We start from the raw sequence: 16,928 nt of genomic DNA, 5'->3' as shown, positions 1-16,928 counted from the left end.
TAGGGGCCCCTGGGTGGCTCACTCGTTAAGTGTCTGCCTTCGGCTCGGGTCATGGTCCCAGGGTCCTGGGATCGAGCCCCACATCGGGCTCCCTGCTCGGCGGGGAGTCTGCTTCTCCCTCTCCTTCTGTGTGTGCACTTGCTTTTGCTCTCCCCCATTCTCTCTCTCTCTCTCTCTCTCTCTCGTAAAGTAGAATCCTAAGGTGGGGGCGGGGGGGCTGTTTAGTCATGTCCTAAATCCTCTCAAGAAAGGGCTGCTCTGACCTGAGTGTCCATTGATAAACGAATGGATAAAGAAGCTGTGGTATACATAAAATGGAATGTTACTCAGCCATCAAAAAGAATGAAATCTTGCCATTTGCAATGACATGGTTGGATCTAGAGGGTATAATGAATGCTAAGTGAAGTAACTTAGAGAAAGATGAATACCATATGATTTCAGCCATATGTGGAATTTAAGAAACACAACGAAGAGACAAACAGGCCCTTAAATGCGGCAAACACACTGACGGTCACCAGAGGGGAGGTGGAGGTGGGGGAAACAGGTGACGGGGTTGGAGAGTTCACATAGCCTGAGCAATGTGTAGGATTGCTAAATTGTTATATTGCACACCTGAAACCCATGTAACACTGTATGTTACATTTCAATTAAGAAACCAAATCTCTTGTTCAAAAAGTCGTTGGAGGTGCAGGAGTTCTTCCTAATAGGGTGGCAGGTGCCCGGCCAGGAGAGGGGGCACAGGTAGAGCCCTGGGGCTGTGATCTGAGGTGGGTCTCAGCATGTTTCTCTTGAACAGCAGTGCAGAATGCGTGTGCCAACTCGGCCCTGGACCTGCTACCAGCCCTCTCCTTGCAGGTTACGAAGCTCGTGAAGAACTACAGATCCCACCCGGCTCTGCTGGCGCTGCCGTCCAGGCTGTTCTACCACAGAGAGCTGGAAGTCTGCGCAGACCCCGAGGTGGTGACCTCCCTGCTGGGCTGGGAGAAGTTACCAAAGAAAGGCTTCCCCCTCATCTTCCACGGCGTGAGGGTGAGTTGTGCACTGAGGGCGGTCCAGAAGGACGTGACTCAGCTCCAGTGGCTGTTTGTGGGTTTATGCGTGTTCATTGTGTATGTTTCATTCAGTTCAGTTGTCCATGAAGCATTTGCCAGTCGCTGGTGGTCTGATGGCCATGCTGGTGCTGAAGAGTAAGAACAGTAGGGAGCATTGTGCCCCCCAGATGTTCTGTATACAAAACAGACTCCAGAGGGTGATGGCCAAGTGGGCATCGGAGGGTGACACCCTAAAGGAGTTTACGGGAAGGGTATTAAAGATGTCATGTACCCGAGTGGGAGGCTGGGGTGATGAGCAGAGCTGGGGGGGCCTGGGAACCAGGAGTTCCCATGCCCACCAAGAGGAACCACACACCTCAAGTGTCAAGTGAGTGAACTGATATGGAGTGGGGAGAGCCTCTGCCTCACTCACCATGGCCTCACCAGGTGGGGGTTCCCCAGTAGGAAAGAGCTAGATGCTCAGTACCCCAAAAAGTGACGAGTGTGCCCTAAAACCAGAGTTTGTATTGGAATTTGGTTGTTAGAACCAGAGTCATCTTTTGCATTAACCATCCCAAGTTCTCATCCAGAACTGGGGCTGCACCCAGGCCCTAGGACAGGAGGAGCTAGTGCTGGGGTGCCCCTGGGGTGGCGTCTGCCCTTTCCTCTGTGCTGCCTGTGTTCGGTACATGAGCCCAGGTGACAGCAGCGCTGTCTCGTACTCTGGATTTGCCTGCTCTCTCAGAAGTGGATGGGGAGGTAGAGGCGCATGTTCAGGTGTGGCTGTGGAGGGCCTGCCTTTTCGACAGAGGAGAATTCAAGGCAAGGGGGTTCTGTGGAGAGACCGGTACCTCCCAACTTGGAACACTCAGCACAAGCCCCTCTTGGCTGGCGCCTTCTCCCGGCCTTGCGTCCGTTCTCCCTCCCAGGAACACTCTGCCCCTGCTCTGTCCATCCTCAGAAGCTTTCCTGTATATCAGAAAAACAGTTGAGAAGGTGTAGCAGGGGATCAGCGATCTCTCTACCATTATCTAGAAGTCAGCCTAAGGAGAAGTAAGCAGCGTTGCTGCAGAGAGTCAGAAGGCTTAACCTGAGTGCATGAAGCGAGACAGGCACATGATGTCTGTGAACAGAGAGATCGGTATTGTTCTGCCCACATTAATTCATATATTTAATGCGATCTACATAGAAGTCACAGTGGGTTTTTTCATGAGAAAGTGATTATAAATGTGCAAATGTGTTTTAAGTGTACAAAAAGTGTTTGTAGAAGAATGAGATACAAAGCCAGTTAGATAGCATACTACAAACTACAGCAAATAAAAGCGTACTTTTATAGATTCAAAAAAAAAAAAAACCCATAGGTCAATGGAACAAAGTCCAGAAACATTTATTTATTTAGTAAGGATTTTTTAAGGGCCTAATTGTGTCCCAGACTCCACTCTATGCCCTGAGTATAAAACGGGGACAAGGCCTCTGAGGCTGGGTTGCAGAGAATGTGGTCTACTCCCTTCATTTGAGCAAAAAGGGTTTTATCACCAGTTTAATGGCCTCAGGATTGCTGGAAAGGCCTGGCCCTTGCGCTCCCCTTGCACACTCACTCCCGAGTCCCCAGCATGCAATGTCAGACACACTCTCTAGCAAGTACCCCCTCGTGGGAGTGTTACCTTGACTTACACCTTCCCCTGGGGATGCTCTAGAAGGACCTCTGTCTGACTCGCTGCTCCGTCCCCATGCCCAGCGCATCTCAGCAGAGGAAGCGCAGTAGAACACACTGCATGAATATTGTAGGGCAGGGATGAGCCCCAGGGTGGCCCAAGGAGGGGCCACCAAGGTCGCTGTGGTCTTGTCCTTGTAAAGAAGAAGAGTTGGAAGCCTGTGCCACAGTGGACAGGTGGCTGATCTCTGTCTTCTTTCTGCTGTGTAGACTTGAGCAGGACAGCCTAGCCCTGTCAAAGCCTGAGATACTATCTGGCCCTTCACGGGAAAGATGAGGCAACCCTGGTATAAATGAAAAAAGCCAACTTTCTTTTTTTTTTTTTAAAGATTTTATTTATTTATTCGACAGAGAGAAAGACAGGAAACACAAGCAGGGGGAGTGGGAGAGGGAGAAGCAGGCTTCCCGCGGAGCAGGACTAGGGGATCATGACCTTGAGCCGAAGGCAGACGCTTAACAACTAAGCCACTCAGGCGCCCTGAAAAAAAGCCAGCTTTGGACTTAGTTATGTTTTCTCTTCTTTGTTCATTAATTTCAGCTTTGTCTTTAAGCATCCCCCTTACTAATTTCATTATTTGTTTTCTTTGTTGTAATTCCCATAAGATGGACACTTTATTCCCATACTCCTCATTCTCTTAATTAGGAAGGCACTGGGGATGCCATCCTGTAGCTTTCTCTTTTCACGTATGTCTGCTGAGAGATCCTCCTTTCATAACTTTCTGGACATTTATAACTTTCTTTTCTTTTTTTTTTCTTTTTTTTTTTTTAGATTTTATTTATTTATTTGAGAGACAGAGACAGAGATAGTGAGAGCACAAGCAGGGGGAGAGGGAGAGGGAGAAGCAGGCTTCCCGCGGAGCAGGGAGCCCGACGCGGGGCTCAATCCCAGGACCCTGGGACCATGACCTGAGCCGAAGGCAGACGCTTAACGACTGAGCCACCCAGGCGCCCCTCCTTGTTTCTTTTTATCTGGTATCTTTGTCCTCTCTTTTCATTCTTTCTTTATCATCTTATTTTAGGTATCTGTCTTAGAAGCAGCTAGTGCTTATATTTAACCCAATTTGAGAGTGTCTGCTTTTAATGAGATAAATCAGTCCAACTTATGGTTGGTTATTTACCTTTATTTCTTCATCTTTACCTTTATTATTGTTCCTTTTCCTTATTTTTTGTACGTGATTGGTTGCTATTCATTGAATGTTTCTTCTCTTCAGTTTAGAAGGTTTCTAAGTTTCATCACACTGAAATTTTTCTTAGGTATCTTATCTATTGTAAATCTAAAGAATAAATTATGGGGCACCTGGCTGGCTCAGTTGGTGGAGCGTGTGACTCTTGATCTCAGGGTTGTGAGTTCAAGCCCCACTTTGGGTGTAGAAATTATTTAAAAATAAATAAACTATAAAAAAATAAGTAATAAAAGATACATATGGCTTACCAACAGCAAAAAACATCTTCAAGGAACACCTGGGTGGCTCAGTCGGTTAAGCGTCTGCCTTCGGCTCAGGTCATGATCTCCAGGGTCCTGGGATCGAGCCCCGCGTCAGGCTCCTTGCTCAGCGGGGAGTCCGCTTCTCCCTCTCCCCCTCCCCCTGCTTGTGTTCTCTCTCTCTCTCTCTTTCTCAGTCTCTATCTCTCAAATAAAATCTTTTTTAAAAATCCTCAAAGTTAATGCATTCTAATTGCTATATCTGGCATTCTTTCGTGTGTGTGTGTGTGTGTGTGTGTGGTAAAATACGTATGACATAAGTTTACTCCTTTAGCCAATTTTAAGTGTACAATTTAGTACTGTTAAATATATTCACATTGTTTTACAACCAATTATTAGAACTTTTCCATCTCCCCAAACTGAAACTGTCCCCATCACGCACTCTCCCCACAGCCCCCTCCCCGGCCCCGCCGTCTGCTCTCTGTCCCCCTGGGTCTGACCGCTGCAGGTGCCTCCTAGAAGTGGAACCAGACAGGATTTGTCCTTCTGGGTCTGGCTTATTTCACTCAGCACAGTGTCCTCAGGGCTCCCCCGGGTCGTGGCAGGTGTCAGCAGGCTGAGTACTACTCCACGATGCCAGTGGGCCACACTTTGTCTGTCCCTTCGTCTGGCGGGGGACACCGGGGTTGCTTGCACATTTTATCTGTTATGAGTAGTGTTGCTCTAAGTACAGGTAGACAGTAACTCTCGAGACCTGCTTTCATTTCTTTTGGGTATATACCCAGAAGTGGGATTGCTGGATCAGAACATATTTCTGTGATTAATTTTTTGAGGAGCCTCCACACTGTTTTCCACGGTGACTGTACCAACTACGTTCCCATCAGCAGTGCATAGGGGGTCCAGTTTCTCCACATCCTCATCAACACCTGTTTTGTTTTTTTCATAGTAGCCATGTGCGAGGTGTGGGATCTTGGGAGTTTTGATCTATGTCTCCCTGATGATTAGTGATGCCGAGCACCTTCGTGTGCTTGTTGGTCTGCTGCATATCTTTTTGCTGGTTGGCTGAGCAGGCCCACACCTAGATGTGGGGAGGGAGTGGGACTCTTGAGTGCATGGTCCCCTGCCTGACCTGTGACAGGGCTGTCCTTGCCACCTGCTGAACTGACCACAGCTGGCCAGACGCCTCTCACCCTGGCCCCCTAGGCTGTGGCTGCACTGGTCACCTTTCCCTGTTTCTAGCATGCCCTCCTGCACATGCAGCTGTCGGCGCAGGCCTTGCTGACCATCCACTCCTGTTGCAGCAAATCACACACCGCCCCCAAGCAGCCCTTCTCCTCCAGGCTCTTGTTGCGGTTGTGGTGGGTCTCACCATAGCTGAAGCCGGTCTGCCTGCTGGAGAGTGGGGTGTTTTCAGTCTTATTCACGCCGTACTCCCAGCACCTGCTTCTGCTCCTTCCTTTTTCATAGTCCCCTTTACAAGGGGACTGTTGAGGAAATGAAGTGTTGTGATGGATGTCCCATTCTCTTGTCTCCTAATTAACTCAGGGCAGCGAAGCTCGCGAAGGGAGGAGCCCGTCGTGGTTCAATGCAGCCGAAGCTGTCCAGGTCATGCGTTACTGCTGCCTCCTGGCCAGGGGCATCTCCAGCCAGGTGTCTATGAGTGACATCGGTGTGATCACGCCCTATCGGAAGCAGGTGTGGACCGTTGAGCGTGGTCACAGAGTCTGGTCACAGTCTGGAAGGAGATTGGAGACAAGCTCCTTTACGTGGCACCGAGTCCCTCCACAACCACTGCAGGCCCCCGCGCATCAGGGGGCTCCCACGGACCGGTCCCACACCCAGACTCCCCGTGCTCAGACCTGGGAGGTGGGGGGAGCTGCTGGAGCTCTCAGTCTGTTCACCTGGCGGCAGGTGAGGGGCCACCCTCCGTGCCCCCCGGGGGAACAGAAGCTTCCCCCTGTGCTGAGGTTTTCTCCGAGGTTTCAAAATGGTTTTTCTTTTACCAGCACCCCTTGGAGAGCCTTGTCTCTAGACACACAGCGCAGGGTCCTGTTTCCATGACTCACTGTTCCCACTCCCTCTTCACAGAGATGTCTTCCCACCTTCCTGCCATGGTTGTGCAAAGCCTGCTTCCAGGCCTCTATCCAGCCACTGGGGCCGCACTGTCCCCATGGAGGTGGCCATGTCCACAGAGCAGAAGGCCCGTGCCTCCACCCTCGCTGCTGTGTGCCCATCAGGACGCGGAAGCCTTGCTCCCGACACACGCTGCCCCCTTTCCCCAAGTGTTCTGGGTCTGAAACCAATTTGTGTTCTAATCAACTCAGATGAAATAGGGTTTCGACTTGAAAAGCAATACTGCATATTGGTAATATTTGGCTTATGCTTAAATATATAAAGAAATGGTTAAATTTGTAAAGTTTTATCTTTATCTGCTTCAAAGGTGGAAAAAATCAAAATTCTCTTGCGAAATGTTGATCTGATGGACATAAAGGTCGGATCAGTAGAGGAGTTTCAAGGGCAAGAATATTTGGCCATCATCATCTCCACTGTAGGTATTCCTGTTTTTAGTGGGGGTGACAGTGTGTCTGACGCCACTGATGTTTGTCGGGTTCGTGGTACATTCCAGTAGAAAGTGGCAGAGGCCCATCAGTGCAGAAAAGCAGTTGCAGGATGCAGGGCTCATCTCAGGCCCTAACTGTGGGACCTCCTTAAAATACTCAGCCACAGACACAAATATAAAGAGATCCAGGGGGAAGTGGTAAGTATGCTGGAGAAGAGGGACGGGGTGTTGAAAGAGGAGGGGACCAAAGGGCCGAGCGGGAGACAGGAGCCCGTCCCCACGCAGGCCGCAGCGGCTCAGCTGCCACCCAAGGGGTACCAGCTGTAACTCTCAGAACTCCATGTTTCACTCGTGAGTTCTCTTCACGGAGCAGCACATTTAACTGCAGATAAGTTAGAATTGCAGGTAGGACAGAGGGACCTCTACACCCAGAGGTACGTGAGAGGGTCTTGTGACGCCCCCCCCACAACACTGGGTTTTTCCTTTTTTAACCAAAAGTGGAGTTATACTGATGTCTCATGTTTCTAAATGCTTTTAAAATACCAAGTTTCTTTCTTTGTCAAAAAAACTTACAATACCGTTTTTATTCATCTTTGTGTTTTTTTAGGTACGGTCAAATGAAGATAGATTTGAAGACGATAGATATTTTTTGGGTTTCTTATCCAACTCAAAACGATTTAATGTTGCCATCACCAGACCCAAAGCCTTGCTGATTGTGCTAGGAAATCCTCATGTTCTGGTCAGAGTGAGTCACCTGAGGAGGGAAGGGCTTGGGGACAGGGTGCCGCTCGGATGGCTTGGGGTTTGAGGCCTGGCTCCTTGGTGTTTCAACAGGATCCCTGTTTTGGTGCTTTACTGGAATACAGCATTACCAACGGTGTCTACATGGGGTGCGATCTACCTCCCGAACTGCAGTCCCTGCAAAAGTGAGCTCTGCTTGTCTTCCTGCTCTGGCCCTGCCCCTCTCGGCAGCCTGCCGCACTCACCTCCTTCCTGTGCGGTCCTGGGACGACTCTCGGGGTCCCTGAAAGGGATGGCGGCCTCGAGCCTGAGCTGCTGTGGGGCGCCCAGCTCTCTGGCCCCTCCCCTTTGCCCAGCTGCTGCTGTGACTAGACATGTGACCCGTCCCTCCCCACCCCACAGAGCCAGGATCAGAGGAACCCAGAGGACCAGGTCCCCAGCCCCCGTTGGTCAGGCATGGCCAGGAGGCCTGGGACCACATCCCAGGGAGCTGCTGTCCTCACCCTTGGGCTGGGGCCCCTGCCGCCTGCCTTGTATCCTGGCCTTGGCCATGAGTGTGGGGGCCGTGGGGTCAGATGGAGCCTGCTCTCCCTTCTCCATGCCAGCCCGTTCCTGCCGTTGGGCCATTACTGCAGCCCATCACCGAAATAAATGCTCACATGGGACACCCAGCGTGGCTTTCCACCTCAAGAAGCACTGGATACTGGGAGGTGATTATGCTTTTGTGTGGCCTCTGACCCCTGCAGGCTCACCATGCATCTCCAGGCCCTTGAGCTGGCGTTCCCTTCCCATGCCAGCTGTGGAAAGCCCAGGGGCTCCGCCCGGGGATGGGCGGCCATACAGAAGTGGGGTCAGCGTCCCGCTCCCCTGGGACCTTGGTGCAGTTGCGGGGGGGCTGTCCCTCTGGGTGCACATCCTCAGGGACCAGTTTCCAGGAAGTGTTGGCAGTGCTTACATGCTGGGGGCTGTTCTGTGACCACCACCTGGCTTGGGGACTCGAAAACCCAGGCGCCCAGGAAAGGTGCCACATCTCTGGCTATGCCTCTCCGTGAGGCGGGGGGAGCCCCAGCAGTGTGTGCGGGAGGCAGGTCAAGCCCTGGGTTGGGAGACGCCCAGACACACCTTCACCAACCACGAGAATCAGACCCTGGGACATGGAGGCTCTTTTTTTTTTTTTTTTTTTTAAGGATTTTGTGTATTTATTTGACAGATAGTGAGAGAGGGAACACAAGCAGGGGGAGAGGGAGAAGCAGGCTTCCCGCAGAGCAGGGAGCCCGATGCGGGGCTCAATCCCAGGACCCTGGGACCATGACCTGAGCCGAAGGCAGACGCTTAACGACTGGGCCACCCAGGTGCGCTCACATGGAGGCTCTTGGCCCAGGAAGAAGTCACAGACCACTGTCCAGACACACGGCCCCATGGTGGCCGCAGTGCTCCTTACTGAGGCACATGACTGCTTCCTCCAGGAAGGCAGCTAGGGTAGCGGGAGGCCTGGGGAGTGCAGAGGCCCAGGCAGAGCCCTCCCTGCCCCCCAGACGTGAGGCTGGCTGCTCTCAGGAGGAAGCACCAGGCACCAGACGTGACAAGAGAGCCAGCAGCTGTAGCCAGGGGTGGTGTGGACCTGCTCAGCCACCCTCTCCAGGCCGGCAGGTCCTCAAATCTTTGCAACCGGAGCCCAGCAGTGCAGGCTCTGGGCTGGGCTTCTCGTGGGTGCTCACCTCCACTCTGGGGGACCCCTTTTCATAGTTGGGGAGCCTCCATCATTGTGGCATTGGCCCTTTGCAGGCAGGTGGGGACCCTCCTCTGGCTCTGCGGGTCTGGGCCCAGGGCTGGTCCCCCGACGTGTGCAGACACAAAGGGGGTCCTGTGGGGGTGGTTCTCATGCCTACAGGGCCCAGAAGACCCCTGTTCACTCCCAGGGTCTGGTTGTGCAGAGTGCTCTGGAGGGGTCTGTGTCTTTTCCCTGCTTTGGCTGCAGGAGCTGGGGAAGGTGCCCTGGGAGCTGCTCCCTGGTGGTGGTTCAGGAACCCTGGGTGCTCCTGAATGTGCCAGGAGCAAACACGAAGGTTTAGGACTAGGCTAGCTTGACCAGAAACTGCCTTGCCCACGTGCTTGGTGGCTGTGGGAGGGCTCGGAGGGGGTGGTCACACGCATAGAGGACACAGAGCTGGTGTGAGTGATGGAACAGCTAGGTGTGTGCCCCAGAACCACATTGTCTTTGTCTGGTCGTGGAGCCCATCTTCAGAGGGAGGGAGCAGAGACCGGACCCCGGACACCGGGGACTTGACCCTGACACTCCAGCTGGGGCAGTTAGCCCTGTCCCACATGTTGACCTGCAGCCTCCTGTGGAATTGACCTGTGGCCCACTTGGCCCCACGGTGCTGCCCAGAGCTGTCACAGAAAGGGGCTGTGGGCACAGAGGCTCCTGTCCCACACTGTTCGTGCTAGCAAGTGGCAAAAGGGGAAGTGGTAGGCGCGTGGGGCCCAGTTCCCTTCTCTGGGCCTCAGGGATAACCGCGCTGCAGAAGCAGCCAGTGCCTGGTGGAAGGAGGGGTTGGGAACCCTTCGTGGGCCTGTGGGAATTCTGTGCTCGTGGGCCTAACGGGGCAGCAGACCCCAGGTACAAAAGGCCGTGAGGGGTGAAATTATCAAGAACTTCAGACAACCGCATCAGGACAAGCTGGTGCCTCTGGGCTCTGGGTCCCGCTGGCTGGGGGTGGGGGAGATCCTCTCTGCGGAGGCCGCCCTTGGCCCCTGGGCCCTTGCAAGGGCCCGTGCCCTCCCCACCACCAGCCGGTGTCATGGACCAGGCAGGGGAACGGGAGGCCACTTGGAGCATGAGCAGCGAGCAGCATCCTGCCACAAACCTAACTCAGCCTTGCCAGAGCCCCAGCTGGATGCAGTCCTAGAGGACTTGCTGTGGGTCCTGCAGAGGACGGGGCATGGTGGGGAGGGACAAGGCAGACAGGGCCCACACCCTAGGACCCCAGTGCACCCTGGGACGGGCTGCCACCACCCCAGCTCCCCAGGGCACCACTCAGGGCTTTGTCCCTCAACCCACCGCAGCAAACACGAGATGCCATCCTTCCGGGTACAGGTGGGGACGCTGAGGCCCCGGTGGCCCGGGCCAGAACCCATGCCATTGGCCCTCATGCTTGAGAACGGGGCTCTCCTGACTGTGGACACCTCACGCCTGGGCGTTGTGGGTCAGCTGGTGGTGGAGCAGCTGGACCCAGAACAAAGCTGTCAGGATGTGAGAAAATTCTGGTCATGCCGCTTCAAGAAATGTCTGCCCTTGGAGTCGTACACCGGCCGCCTCAGGCCCCACATGCTGAGCAGCCTCATGCAGCAGCTGCTGGGGTCTCGGTGGGGTCATGCCCCCTGCCCCCCCTTGGCTGAAACCCCACTGCCCTCTCCTCACATGACCTTTGTCCTCAACTCTGTCCCCGCCCCTTCTCCAGAATGGGGTAGAGTTGGAGGGCAGGACTACTCTGGCAGCAAGGAGTGACCGGGAGGGCCCCAGAAGGGCCTGGGGCGGGGCAGGGGCTGCTGTTGGCAGAGCGCTCCACCGGGGGGCCCCACCCTTGCTCCCCCTCCCTGAATGACTAGGCTTGCCTCCCCAGCGGCGTCCCAGCACTGCCCCCTTGTTCCTGCCCGTGCTGTGTCATGGGGACCTGTTGCCGCCCCCAGAAAGGCCTGCACACCTGCAGCCACACCTGCCCAGCCGGCCTGGCTCTGAGTGACTGGATGTCCTGGCTTGCAGGAGGCAGCAGGTGCAGGGGTCACATCGCGGAGAGGCCGTCCGCACCAAACGCCAGGGTGAGAGCAGTCGGGCCCTGCAGGCAGTGAGGAGCTGCACTGGGTGTCCCAGGCCAAGGTACGCCTCAGCAATGGCCCAGAGTTATGTGAAGGGTGGTGGGAGACCAGGTGTGGTCATTCTCTAGAGGACTGCCAAGGGCAGGAGGCACCCCGTGCAGCCGCACTGGGCCTGGAGCAGGCAGGAGAGTAGGGGGGATGCCAGCTCCAGTGACCGAGCAGGAGGCTCTACTAAGCACAGGATGAAAGTGCATGGGGGTCTGCCCTCAAAAGGGTCGCTGTCTATAGGAGGCCAAGCTGCCCAGACCAGCATGGGCTCCTGGGGAAGCAGAGCTAAGAGTTCCTGCAAGCAGGTGTGGCCTGCCCTGGGTTTCACTTTTGTGCTTGGAGACCCCCTGAAGGAGACTTGGAAGCTGTGACTGTCGCTTGTTCTAGCTTACATACCATTTTTCTTTTTGTCTTTTCAAACTGTCCATTCCCAGCTCGTTGTAAGTATTAACCATTTTGAAGCACAACACTTAGAGCAGACTTTCCAGTGTGTCCACTGGAATCAAAATGCATTTGCAACTTGACACTCACTCTGGTCCACTTAGAAAGGACCGAGCAAGCTGCCCCCTCATGGCTGGACGCTCTCATTCCTCCTTCCCCTGGAGCTTTGCCCACAGAAGTCTATGCAGTGCAAAACGTATTGGGTGGGAAGTTGACATCACAGACAGCCTGTTCTCTGGGGCACGTGATGGGGTCTGCGCCTGCCTTCCCCATAGCTGTGCCACCAGGCGTGAGGCTTTGGTCCCGGAAGAATGAGCAGAAATGACCTAGAGGCACAAAGCTGTCCCACTGGGATGGTGGCCTCTCGTCCCCAGAGTGAGGGGACAGATGGGGACAGCGCTCCCAGCCAACCCAAGATCAGTGTGGGCTGGAAAAGAACCCTGTGCTGTTTTAAGCCACTGGGGTTGTTGATTCCTGCAACTGACCCTTCTCCCTCCCCCTCTGCTCTTCTCCAGACAGGTATGTGTATACATTGAGGCAGTCATTTGTTTTTACGATTATTATTTTTTTAGTAATCTCTACACCCAACATGGGGCTCAAACTCACAACCATGAGATCAAGAGCTGCATGCTCCTCCAGCTGAGCCCACCAGGCGCCCTGAGGCAGCCATTCATTTTGATTTGTGAAATCGTAAGACTGAACTTAGTGACAAATTCACCTGGATTGTTCTTGTAGTTACTTAAGTACTTAATCAGGATGACACGCATGTGTTGTAGACCTTCATAAGTAAACATGGAAGTCAACTTGAACTGGAATGGCATCGCCTAACGAGTTGTCCATCCGTCTTCATGGGAGAGCACGGTTTACAGCTGGAATGAGGGTCCATCATTCCATTTCTTTCTGGTTTTGGCTTCACAGACATAGAGCAGATTAAAAGCTTTGCTCCAGGGGCGCCTTGCTGGCTCAGTCGGTGGAGCGGGTGACTCGATCTCAGGGTTGTAGGTTTGACCCCCACGTTGAGTGTAGAGATTACTTAAAAGGGGGAGGCGCCTGGGTGGCTCAGATGGGTAAGCGTCCAACTCTTGACCTTCTTAGCTCAGGTTTTGATCTCGGGGTCATGAGTTGAAGGCCACATTGAGCTCCACACTGGGCGTGGAACCTACTTAAAAAAAAAGTTTGCTACAGCACTTAGTCTTTCAAAATCTCTTCATGTGTCAAAAGCCACATGCTAATGTGTGACCACAGGAAAGGACAAGCGGCTCCCCAGTGTGGTCCTCCCTGGACACAGGATTTGGAAAGAGTAGCCCTCCAGTTCAGCCTGGGCACGCCAGCCAGCTGTGAGGAGTGTGGGAGCCCCCATTCTCCAGCCCTTCTGCACATTCCCCTGGGGAGAGAACGAAGGAGAGAGGTCCGGGCTCCAGGTCTCTACAGGGTTTGAGCCCTGTGTGGGCTGTCATCAGAGACCACTTCTCACCGCTCTGCTCTGGCCCCCACCCAGCCCCACCCAGGCCGCTCTCTGGGAGTAACAATGACATTTAAGACAGCAGCTGCAATGGGGATGGCAAGGGTGCACGGTCCACAGTGCAGCCTCAGCTCTGCCAGGGTGTTGCCTCTGTTGGATGGGAAGACAGGGGCCTGGCCTTTCTTACGGAGCATGGGCCATCAGGGTCCCAAGCACCACTGTACTCCAGAGGCAACTCCACAGCCTGCCAGTGCCCATAGGCCAACTCCGTGATCACATGGAGACTAGCAGTGTTCCTCTGCACCAGACTAACCAGCTGAAATGGGGTGCTGTGTACAGAGGAACAAAAATTAGATGTGTCTAGGACATAACAAGCCTATGCAACAACATTTGAGGGTTTACTACAGGATATAAAGAAGATCTCGATAAATGAAATATACTATGTTCATGGAAGGGAGAACTTCACATACAATTGTACAGATTTCCGTTGTCCCCAAGCTAATATACATTCAAGGCAATCTCAATATTCCAGCTAGATTTCCTTTTAGGAAACCTGACCAGTCTTTCTAAAATGTATACGGAAAAGTAAAGGTCATGAATACCTAAATCACTATTGAAAAAGAGGAAAGGGGTACCTGCCCATCCACGTATTTGGTGTACTGCAAAGCCATTACAAGGACAAACCCATTCCAGATGTGGTGATGACATCTGGTGGTCTAAGAAAGGATATGTTGCTTAGTCAAAGTGTTGGGAAAAGACACCTCATCTTATGGAGAAAAACTAAGCTGCATTTCTACCTCCATGCATGGTCTTCCAGCTAAAAGGGTATCTGCTAGATGAGTAATACCACCTATGGAATTTGCTTGGGTTCGATCTTCTCGGAGAGTCATCTCCTGAAATCTCCGCATTACAGATCACGAATTCACCCCAACACAGAAACAAAGCACATTTCAACGTGTCTGCTTACAGGCCACAGAAGAATGTGGAGGATACACTGTCTTTCTCCTAGAGCAACACCAGGATGCCTTTGTGACGTTGCAAACAAAACCACAAACCATGCGGGGGAAGAAATGATGTTAAGGATTTCTGTCCAGATGCCATGGACAAACCCAACAGACAGAAGGACTTGAAGGAGCCCATAAGCGGATTAACAAAGAGACTGATGTAAGTCCAAGACCTCCTGCAAATGAACCACAGACAGGAGCTCTCAACACACGGAGGCTTGAACGGGCAGTAAACCCACCAGGAATCGGAAAAGGGCAAACTGAAAACACTGAAACCACATTGCAGCCCTTAGGACGGCAGATACCAGAAAGCAGATGATGCCAAGAGCTGGGAATACTCTGGGGATAGAACCTCTTTTTCATGGTGGAAGTGTGGTCCAGCCTTTCTGGAAAGCAACCCAGAAGGTGCCCCCAGTGGTACCACTCTGGGGGTTCCCAAAGGGCCTTAGGGATGTCCATGCCATTATGGGGGGGGCATCTGGGACAGCTGGGGAGTGTCTGGATTATCTGGGGGGGGTGTCTGGGTTTATAGGGGTGTGGCTGAGTTCTCTGGGGGCAGCTGGGTTTGGGGGAGTTACGTTGTATGTGGGTGTCTGGGTTATGTGGGGGCATGTGTAGGTCTTCTGGGGGGTCAGCTGGGTCGTACAGAGGGTGTCTGGGTTTTGCGGGGAGCCACTGCATTATCTGAGGGGTGGGAAATTGTAGGCCGCCCAACTGCCTCAGTACGTAGTAGACAAGTAACACCCGCTGGAAGCCAGGGGTGGGCATCATTCAGAAACATACCTGAATCTTTAAAAGCATAGAGACCCTTAAGAAAGGTGAAGAAAGGCAAGGTGCGGAGCGTGACTGGCTCACCCTGGTGGCTCAGGACCTGTAAATATGGTGCCCAAGACGTAGGAATTGTTGAATGAAGTTAAAACTGCAACCACGCTAAATATTTCACAAAGATAGCACATGTATATCCCATAATAGTGGGAAGGGGACCAGCCATGAAAGAAAATGAAAAAATGATGAACCACAGAGGGTCTTGCAGGCAGCGGGGCTTGAAGGTGGTGACTGCGCTCTGCGCCTGAGACCAAACCCAGAGAAGTGTGTGCGCAGTTGTTCCGGAGGAGAACAGCGGGAGTGGTGGGGCGTGGGGCGTGGGAATGGAGGGGATGAAGGTCAGGAAGGTGGCAGGGAGCCCGGGCCAGACGCACCCCAAAGCCTACCCCGGAGGCTGGCACAGTCCAGCCCCCAGCGTGTCTGTCGGTTGAGGCAAAGGGAGGAGTGAGTGAGGTGGGGAGGCGGTGCAGGGCAGAGTAGGAAGCGGGGCACGGGAATGATGGGGGGCCCTGGCGCTGGGGGATGGGAAAAACGCCCCACAGTGTCCGCGGGCCGTTGCCCCAAACTCGGGGGGTGCTGCCCAGTCCCCCGCGTGCGTCCGAGCGCCCACCGCAGCGTCCAGGCTCCGGGCAGGGAAGTGGTGGAGGCGGCAGGAGGCGGGACGAGGAGACCCCTCCTCGCCGGGGCGGCTCCCGCGACCACTAGCCGGGCGAGGGGGCCCGCGCTCGGCCTCCCCCACCCTCTCTCCATCTTGAGGAAGAGGAGGAGGGGCCAGTCATTGTTAATTCATTTTATTTAATTTAAATATTTTTTGCAAAGTCATCGCCGGCGCCGCATCTGCGTGGCGGGGGGGGGGGGGGGGGCGGAGCCACGCCGCAAGTCGCCGCAGGTAAACAGCCCCCTCCCCGCGGTGGGAGCGGGGCCCCGGCCCCAGCCAGGGACAGCAGCCGCCGCCCCCGCCGGAGGGACGCGCCAGGCCCGGTCGGGGCTGCAGCCGAGGCGGGGGCGGCGGGGCGCGGGCGGTCCGACCCCTGCCCGCGGGGGCGGCGGCGGAGCGTCCCCCACCCCCGCGCCGGGCCGGCGCCCCCCGCAGCCCCGCCACCCTCCCCTGCCGCCCGGCGCCCCCCGTCCGTCCCGGCGTCCCCGCCTGCCCTCTCCGGCGCCCCCCGCCCCGCGGCCCCGCCCCGGCGCCCCCCGCCCCGCGGCCCCGCCCGCGCCCCCGGGCCGCGCCCCCGCCCCCCATGCACCATCTCCTGGAGCAGTCCGCGGACATGGCGACGGCGTTGCTGGCCGGAGAGAAGCTGCGCGAGCTGATCCTGCCCGGCGCGCAGGACGACAAGGCGGGCGCGCTAGCGGCGCTGCTCCTGCAGCTCAAGCTCGAGCTGCCCTTCGACCGCGTGGTCACCATCGGCACCGTGCTCGTCCCCATCCTGCTGGTCACCCTGGTCTTCACCAAGAACTTCGCAGGTGAGGCCGGGGGCGCGTCCGCAGGTGTCGGGCGCCGGGCGCTCCCCGAGTCCCCACGCCGGCATCCCGCCGCGGGCCACCCACTGGGGCCTGGCGGTATTGGCGGCGCCCCGGGGGTCTCCCAGCAGATCCTCAGCCACCACCCCCTCCCCCCGCATCGCTGCCTATGTCGCCAGTCGCCTGGGGCTGCCTCCGAGACCCCTCTCCTCCGATGTATTGTTTTTACTTTCCATGCGCTCACCGTGAGCCCTGGGTGGACGCATCCTGGACCTGGTGGGTCTCAGGCATAAATGAAACCTGGGGTCTGGCAGGAGAGACCAGGAGGGGGAGTGGGCCGGCTCTGAGGGGGGAGGAGTGGCCAGGTGGGGACGGGAGAAGGGCGTCACAGGTGATGAG

The 16,928-nt window shown here is 55.0% G+C and overlaps 1 protein-coding gene across 12 annotated transcripts in view; it reads left to right on the top strand.

Moving 5' to 3' along the window:
• The window catches only part of LOC113922777 (pannexin-2), an 80,911-nt gene that overhangs the window by 56,339 nt on the left and 7,644 nt on the right, over positions 1-16,928 (top strand). For 10 of the 12 annotated variants that reach the window (XM_027595040.2, XM_027595047.2, XM_027595037.2 and 7 more), the window contains 6 exons: positions 856-1,029; positions 5,714-5,863; positions 6,609-6,716; positions 7,336-7,473; positions 7,563-7,654; positions 7,872-8,179. In XM_027595040.2, the coding sequence (XP_027450841.1) occupies positions 856-1,029; positions 5,714-5,863; positions 6,609-6,716; positions 7,336-7,473; positions 7,563-7,654; positions 7,872-8,179 (970 nt within the window). Of the gene's footprint in view, positions 1-855; positions 1,030-5,713; positions 5,864-6,608; positions 6,717-7,335; positions 7,474-7,562; positions 7,655-7,871; positions 8,180-16,306; positions 16,533-16,928 lie in introns of those variants that run through there. The other 2 variants (XM_027595038.2, XM_027595051.2) reach the window with 2 other exon arrangements.

The sequence above is a fragment of the Zalophus californianus genome, chromosome 9, assembly GCF_009762305.2.
Source record: "Zalophus californianus isolate mZalCal1 chromosome 9, mZalCal1.pri.v2, whole genome shotgun sequence".
Lineage (NCBI taxonomy): Eukaryota > Metazoa > Chordata > Mammalia > Carnivora > Otariidae > Zalophus > Zalophus californianus.
The sequence above is the reverse complement of the archived record's forward strand: the minus strand, read 5'-3'. Positions and strand labels throughout refer to the sequence as shown.